At 29.6% G+C, this 9112-nt stretch overlaps 1 protein-coding gene across 1 annotated transcript; it reads left to right on the top strand.

The window, feature by feature from the left end:
- The first annotated feature begins 561 nt into the window (after positions 1–561).
- Positions 562–7043, top strand: LOC131844777 (transmembrane protease serine 11D-like). Its single transcript, XM_059193737.1, has 7 exons — positions 562–1003; positions 1746–1934; positions 2740–2965; positions 3655–3767; positions 4354–4515; positions 5070–5232; positions 6095–7043. Exons 1-7 carry the CDS (start codon positions 767–769, stop codon positions 6331–6333), a joined length of 1329 nt encoding a protein of 442 aa, XP_059049720.1. The 5' UTR covers positions 562–766; the 3' UTR covers positions 6334–7043.
- The last annotated feature ends 2069 nt before the right edge of the window (positions 7044–9112 follow it).

Genomic DNA, 9112 nt, shown 5'->3' with positions numbered 1-9112 from the left:
GAAATTATAGTACATAGAAAATACATAAACTGCCACTCCGGAGTACTAAGGTGTCATGCCCCGATGAGATCTTAGTACTCCGGAGCGGCATGAGAGAAGTCATTGACGTCACAAGATGACGCAATGTCCTTGCTGCTGTTCACGTATGGTTACCACTTACCATACGGTTGGCCATCAGCTAGTTAATCATTTCAGATTATTAAAAAAATATTGACCAGACAAAAATAATATTAATGATATCTATAGGTAATATACTTCGTGATGAATACTAGACGCAAAATGTGACTAGTATAATTAATTAGTATATATTATACAGCTGTGTTTACACTGAAGCATTTGAGGTCGACAGCACGCTATGTGGGTTAGTATTATCAATATAAAATTATGAATGAACTCTTTGTTATTAATGACTAATTTGTGTAAAATTGACCTAAATAATTACATATTACAGAATTAATGTACAAAGAAAATTGTTTTGCGTAACCCAACTGAGTCACTGAAAACTTTCACTTAAAAGGACCGCCTTGTAACTGACCACATGCATTTTGTTAAAGACCAGGGTGTTGTCCGACGCGCGTTTTTATTTCATTTACTCACAAATTTAGTAACGCTTTTTTTAATCTCCCTGTATACATATCACTGATAAGTGCTCAATATTGAACTTATTTACGTTTTTTCCAGTGTTTGTGATGAGATAACACGTAACTATATAATAATTAACTCGTATTGTATTAAATATAATAATTTAGTTGGTAATATTGATAAAATGGCAGTGATTTATTTTAAGACGGTACTGTTTGGTTTTCTTGTGTTTTTATTGAATATTAATTGTATGTCAATAAATGGTCCGGCGTTAACACGATACGACCCCTGTGGTTTAGCAGTTGTATACTTTGATAAAATAACTGATAAGTTATGGCGAGGTGTTGTAAATTTTAATCTATATCGATTGTCAGAAGCGTATATTGAAATACATTTCGAGAAGAAAGCTAAACTATACGGGGTAAGTAGAAAATTAATTAGTTCTTTCTATGCAATTAAAATATTGTTTGAAACAATTTCTCAATTTTTTGTACTAAATTATTCGCCTGCTTAGTTTTATATATTATCGTACATTCTGTTTTAATGACGAAATTGTGCATTGTTATATATATTTTTAAAAGAATAAAGACAGATTTATAGTAGTTTAATAAATGTAACATATAATAGAACAATAATATAATATAAGAAATGATCTTTAAACCTACATGTGAAACTCTAATAACTGAAACTCTAAATTCTCATATTCTGTACAAAACAATGACTACATATTTTTGTAAAGCATATAAATAATAATGGAATCACGATGATCATAATGAACTTTGAAATGAAATAAACATAAAAAATGTACAGTTAAAAATAAGGTCAAATTTAGTGTAGCAGAATCTAATTCGGACGTTATAAAGAAAGATTTTAAAAATAAAACAATGTAAAGGTTTCGTTTATACAAAATTGTAGTCCTTATGAAAACATCTGTAGTAATTTGATTTGTGTCTTAAGTAAATTGATTTAAATTCACATTGAGTTGGAGATATTTTATATAGCTTTGATTTAAACGTTAGACTATCGGGAAACGATCATCAACGTTTAATCGCAAATGAGTTAAGGCGTTTCTAAGAAAAGTCTTCAAATGTATTTACTTTGTAAAATTCAATATCATTTCTGGCCCGTAGATTTTTTCACTTCTTTTAATTTTCTCATTGCAGGCTTCACAGAATACGAGTATAAGTGTTATAAATAATTGGCATGGATTTATACTTAAACCAAACGGTGAAACTCCGATACCTTATTCGTTTTTTGTATCCATTGACAATTCAGAAGCAAATACAACTGATGTTCCAATTGTCACACAATTCAAAATTAATAATGTGACACTTTGTAATGATGCAGTCAAGGTAAATTTTTAAAATTAATAAATAATCTGTGTCTATTTTTATTTAATTGCAATGATAAAGATATAATAATCGAGGTAAACTTTCTAGAAAGTAGTACCTTAGTCTCAGTTAATTCAGCCGCTAAGCTTGCTCAGTAAACTGTTTCGATTATAGGGCGAGATTAAGTCGTGAAATTACAGAATAACAGTAATAGAATCTCAGTCTTTCCGAATGTCCATGTATGAGTGGTATCAGATGGTCACATGATTACGACTTATTCATGTAGAAATAAATAAATATACACGATGGTTACTTCACTTACCAGGTGGAATTTTGTTTTTATTCTAATTATTATATACTAGCTGTGCCCGCGCCTTGACCATATGGAAGAGTAACCTTGGATAGCATTTTTAATTATTTATACTTATTATAAAAATAAAGAAAAGTCGTTCTAGCTTCAAAAATAAGGAATATACATACAAACTTTCATCCCCTATTTTATTTTACTCTCTCAAGGGTATAATTTATTTATATTTTATCAACAGCCAAAAATATAAGATTCGTGTTTCTAGCTTTTAAAAATGATGATACTTCTATATAGCCTTTCATCTCCGCTTTCTACCACTTATAAAGCTTAAAGCTTAATGCACATTAAAAAGTAGCCTATGTTCTTTTTCAGGGCCTAGACTATTTTTGTACCAAATTTCATTTATATCGGATCAGTAGTTTTAGCGTGAAAGCGAGACAGACAAATGGTTAGAGTTACTTTTGCATTTATTATAATAGTAATGATAAAAAAATATAACAGATTTTTTTTAATTTTCAGGCATCACAGACTATTGAATCCTTGAACGTAACGAAAACGTCTAGCAAATACAAACAAATATGCGGGAGGCGATCATTAGATCACACTGAATTAGTCTCTGTAAGAACTGAATCCCGAGCCGGCGATTGGCCATGGCACGTCGCTATATTCCTATGGAACCCTAATATGACTAACGAAGAATATTATTGTGGCGGCAATATCATATCAAGAACCGCCATCGTAACAGGTTTGAATCCGCCACCCATTTTATTAGGATTCGATATTGTCTTAAAGGCAATAAACAACGAACAATAAATGTTTATATTTGCTGAGTAATATTTTGCGGTCACTCAATTTTGCAGATAACAGGGCTAGATTTAGGAGGATAATATATTATTATACTAACTTATAACCGCGACTTCGCCTGGTTTTTTTTTCAGATAAAAGATCAGAAAGATGTATCCAATCTCGTGATACATTAAATCGAAGAATGTATCGAACGAATCGAAGGGAAAAATGAGAATGTAAATTTCTCATTTTTCCCTTCAAATTTTTTTTATTTATTAGGAAATAATACAGCAGTATATCTTACATAACTGATAAATTAAATAAATAAATTAAATAAACACGTAATATTGTATTTACGTGTTCTGTGTAATATCTTTTCATATTTAAATATAAAGTTACTTTATGTAACAGATCGGATAATTAAAATAATTCAGTATTATATGGGTTCATTTAACCTTTTAGGAACTACGTCATAATGAATTTATAATTTGTATTGAAAAATAGACATTACTCTAGTTCCTAAAATGTACGATTAACGTTTAACATATTTGCTTACTGCTGAAGAAACTGTGCTCGTTTGTAACATTACTATAGTTCTGAAAAGATTATGACATCAATGTAATGTATGCGCCATTTAATTTGTTACAGCCGGACATTGCGTCAGAAAAGACGGCGTGACGGTAGACGCGAGTAGAATTGTAATAGTCGCCGGTGTTAGCAATCGTAGAGACAGTAAGCAAGTTGGAAGACAAATTGTTATGGTGAGCACACATAATATTAATTAAATACCAGTACATCTAAGTTAATCTGCTTTTTTGGATAAAGATAGCCTGTGTAATTAGTTTTGATACAATTTATCTTTCCGTCAAATATCATTATAATACATTCAGTTATTTACTTCTGAAAAAGTATAATATCAAACCGATAGACAGACATATTTTATTACTTATAATTTTACTTTGTTAGTTACTACTTTGTCCGCTTTTAATTAGAAATACAGTCTAATTGTGCATAACGGACAATTTTATATCATGATTTCATTTTTTTATAAGCATTTTAAATATCTTTTTACCTTTGTTCCTGTAGAGATTATTACATTTTTTTTTAAATACATGTATTTACCAACAACCATATACATATAATATAAAAATAAATATAATATATATATAAAATTAATTAATTGGTATTGGTACATAAAGTAATAAAACTATTTACAAGAGTATCTGGGTGAGACAGAGATACCAGGTTACCTACGAAAACGACTTCGCATAAAGTAACTCTAATAAAAGTTGAACGTTACAAAAAAATACATGCAATAAAATAATGTGCAATTTTTTTTAATTTCAGGCAAAGGAAGTAATTTTACATCCTTCATACACAGATACGCTAGCAACAGCTGACTTGGCTGTGATTAAAGTAAATTCATTCCAATATACCGAGTATGTACAACCAATATGTTTGTGGGGGCCGGTTTACGACAAGGCTATGCTTTTTGGAAAAGCGGCTGTGGTAAGTGGACACAAGTTATATGTATATATTCTTGTGCAATAGTATAGAAAAAACAGTACTAAAATAATTCAGAAACAATGTTAGCAAAGGTGTACTTATCCCTAAAAGAGCAACACACATATTTCTTACAGAGAGATCAGATGAGATACTTTCCTAATAAGTGGTAGAATAAAAGAATATTGCACCGATCGAGTAAAAGTGCTTATATTAACTTTATTTTAATAAAGATTATTTCTATTATTGAGTACGATTAAATAATATAAAACGTAGTACGGACGGGTTCGGTGGTCCTGCGGTTTAGCACATTGCTTTACTTCCGATGGTCACTGATTCAATTCCTCACACGGTCCAAATATTTATATTTTGATATATGAATATGATTCTATGTACTGTTCTAGGTATTCTCTATATATGTATGTGTTTACGAAAAAAAATATATTTATTATAAATATCCGTTATCTAGTACCCATAACACAAGCTCTGCGTAGCTTGGTACTAGATAGCACTGTGTGATTTGCGCAGGTTTATTATTTATTGTTATTAATTAATTACAGATAGTCGGCTTTGGACAAACAGAAGACAACAAACCGTCTGACATACTGCGTTCCACTTATACGTTAATACAGAATGATACAACGTGCGTGACGTTTTCAGCGAACGTTTATGAAAATTTATTAAATGAATTTACATTTTGCGCTGGATATGGTGCAAATTCAAGTAAGTACATATGCAAATCTTTATCGATATGCCATAATTATAATCTATATAAACAGCGCAGCCTGTACTGGAAATATACAGTCACGAGAAAAACTACTATATCAACGTATGGGTTAATTTATAATCGTAACAGAAACCAAAGAAATTATTGTACACATTATATAGGTAGATAGATAGAAAACTTTATTTTTCCAATTTTTACGTAGATTATAATTACTGTCCTACAAAGCTCTAGTCCGGGGGTTTTTGCAGTCATGTAATTCTCTATGTATATATAATTTATTATATATATAGAGAATTACGTATATATAATATACGTTATTAAATACATATTTATATGTATTATATTAGTAATTTAACAGTAATTTAACGCACACATAAAATACAGTTCCACTTTTATAACATTTAATATTGTACATACTATAACAGCTTCAAATTAAATTTTAATTTAATTTGAAACTATGTTACATAAATTGTAATGTAATTGTAAAAATATAATAGAAAATGCTATATATTATGCTTTGCAAGAAGTATAGGTACTTAGTGAAATGTAAGCATTGTCAAATGTACCGCATAAAGTTATAGGACTACAAGTTACTCGCATACTTACTTATTGTAAGTTATACCCTATTTTTGTAATTGTAATAACTAACAAACTAAAAAAGGATAAGCGGCTAATTGATAGTAGCTATGAAGAGCCCCAGAGTTATCTAATCAGCATATGACGTCCGTAACTCTTCATGCATTGCATTCTAGAGGACTAAGATCTGTAATATTTCTACCATAAACCCTCAAATCGATCGATAAAAAAAACTTGTTGGCTAAACCTTTAATAATTGATGATTTTGAATTTCAAATCTAGCTGTGAATCCCCGCAATGGAGACAGTGGAGGAGGCCTGGTGATCCCAGTTCTCCAACCGGACCATAAAGTCAGCTGGTTTCTACGTGGAGTCCTATCAAAATGCGGCGTATCCCCGGGGAGTAAAGATTGTGATCCTCATTACTACATGGTGTACACAGACGTTGGCCCACATTATGGGTGGATTTACCATCATTCTGGTTTAAAATTCCAATCCCATATTATTGAAAGTACTAGTTGATAATGTATAATTGGTGATGATATTGTGATATTAGTTTTAAGATTTTTTAATAGTTTACGCCTTAAAAAAGTAGTGTGTTTGTATAATAATTAAAGGATACTCGTAGGAATTTTAATTATTTCATTTATATTTAAGATTATATATATATATATTTAAATGAAATAGTCTGAAGATTAATGAATGAATAAGTAAGATAATGATTAAAATAATGTGGTAATAATTTATTAGTAACATATGGATTGATGAAAATAATGCTACTAAAAACCTATGTACCGACATGAAAGTTCCATTGCTCCTATAGAATTAAAAAAAGTATATAAAAGTTAATAGTTACAAAATCGGTAAATAGTTTGTAGTAGTATTTATAAAAAAAAAATATAAAAGTTAAGAGTTACAAAAAAATTAATGTACAATACTAAAATCAATAAAAACCCCATGTTAGATGAGTTTATTTTTTAAACTGTGTAAATTGCAAAATAGATGAGGTTACCTTAGAAAAGATGTTGCAATATCATTTTAACTCGTTTAGCATTCCCGAAGAGTCCTATTTAATTTTCTAATCATACGTGGGAATAAAATCGGTCTTTATCGTAATAACATAAATTGTTATTGTGACAAGGTGTAACAGTATGGTTACTGATATTATTAATCACGGTTTTAGAGGTCAGAATATGTATAAGACAAATATAGGAAATATTAAACTTTAAAATTGACTTAAGTAAAAATTTTATCTTGAATCTCAAATAATGTGAAGCATTCCAATTATTCGAGTTAAGTATTAGAATTATCTAAGAAATAAATTATTGTGATGACTTTTTAATCATTATTTTAATATAGACCGGGTTGAATTTTAAAACTGTGTTGAATGACAGAAAATAACGTATTTTATTTATAACGCATTTACTGTATGTACAATAAATTAATTCATCTGCCTATTACAAATTAAAACATTACACATAGCCTTTGCATGTTTTCAAATTTTCAGGGCAGTCCGAAACCTTTACGAACCTTTTGTATTAATCCCTAAACCTTTTATACAGAATTAAACGTATTAATCAAAATCTGCGTGTATTAATGTAGAAACAAATTAGAATGTACTCATTATTTATTTCAATGTATTTATGTTTTTTGTCTTTATTTATTCAGGAGCTTACAATCTCAATAGTGAGCGTGTTAGCTCCGTCATAGCTACTAAACTCATTATATTTATATTACTTTTCCAGATATAAACTTTTATGCACAAAATCCATTAAGATAGATTGATTTGATTCAGGTTCCGATAATATATTTAGAAATGCCTACATTAAGTCTCTTAGATTTTTTTATAGCAATACTTGTCTTTCTGCTTTATTATTGATACATTCTATCAACAAATGTTGAACTTCTTAAACACAATCTCAAGTTTGGGAATTCAATTCAATTGGGGGAGTCTACTCTTTTCGTTAAATATCCAAAATTGTTTAATGAAATATGTCCTTTACGCAATCTAAGTACTAAGACTACATATTTACGATTAAAATAGTAGTTTGGTAGTTTGTGAATACTCATTTAGTTACAGTGAAAAACATATTAATACAAAAAAGTTTACTTGCATAAATGACCTAAAAGTCTTACATAAATAATTTGTTTTTGTATATGAATTTGAATATATAAACTTCAAACGCAAAACACTAAATAGAATATGGTACATAGGTAATATTTAACAACTCCATCTCGTAGAGTTATGGCGTATTTAGAATTGCTATTAAATATATACGTATCTTCAATAGCAACCATGCAAGTATCTAACTACTACGACGACTTCAAAATATAAGTGTCATGGAAATTATGACAGTGGTTTCCGAGATACACAAATGTAATATAAGATAAGAATTGCTCATATTAAGTAATAAGATTTTCCGTACTTCTGTCATGAGACCAAAGCTTTTATAGGTTTATGGATACGACGTGTTCAATGTATTGATTTGGAAATGATCCAAAGCGAAATTGTATTAAATTTGCATGAATGTAAAATATTCATCAGTATCATTTCCAACTTCATTGGCCACTATATGTGCATAACTAAGAAGTTATTATATGTATGTATAATATATGTACATAACTAAGAAGTTATGTACATATAATGGCCAATGTGGCCTATAAAACTATGTGTCTCTATGTCTCCGCTCTATATCTTTTATACGGGGACAAGTCGTCCTACATGGCATTTGCACATACTGGATTGCTATGCAATTTATAAATGTATAGGAATAAAGTCTAAATAATAATAAACTATATATTAAAACTTCATAATTATTTACTAAACAGAAACGAACAATTACACAAAATAAGTAAAACGTCGCATTTTTATATACTCAGCGAAAGGTAAAGTGCACAGATTATACTCATTAAGTTATTACTTACAGAGAATACACAAGAGAGACTGTAAAAAGTCAACTGCGTATGTACTTAAGTCTCACTTATTTTAGTCGCCAAGCAGCTCTTTATAAGCTATGATTCAGTTGTAATGTCGTTTAGGCATGATATCTTAGTCATCTGGAATAGCTATGCGTGAATGATGTCACATGATAACGTGATGTCCGTAGCTAAGTTCATGAGTTTAGGAGATAGTTACCGCTTACCGTCAGGTCAGCATGTTTGGCATTCACAGCATATATTGTAATAGTAAATTTATGTACTATATCGTCAAGTATTCTACATGTATTTGTTGCCATCCATGTCTGTGAGGAGAAATAAATAAATAAATAATTTATTAATTATTTTCATAATGATTTCATAA

This window comes from Achroia grisella, unplaced genomic scaffold (genome assembly GCF_030625045.1).
Source record: "Achroia grisella isolate CSIRO2021 unplaced genomic scaffold, CSIRO_AGI_Agris_v1 utg413, whole genome shotgun sequence".
NCBI lineage: Eukaryota > Metazoa > Arthropoda > Insecta > Lepidoptera > Pyralidae > Achroia > Achroia grisella.
Note: the sequence above shows the minus strand (reverse complement) of the source record. Positions and strands in the feature narration are given on the sequence as shown.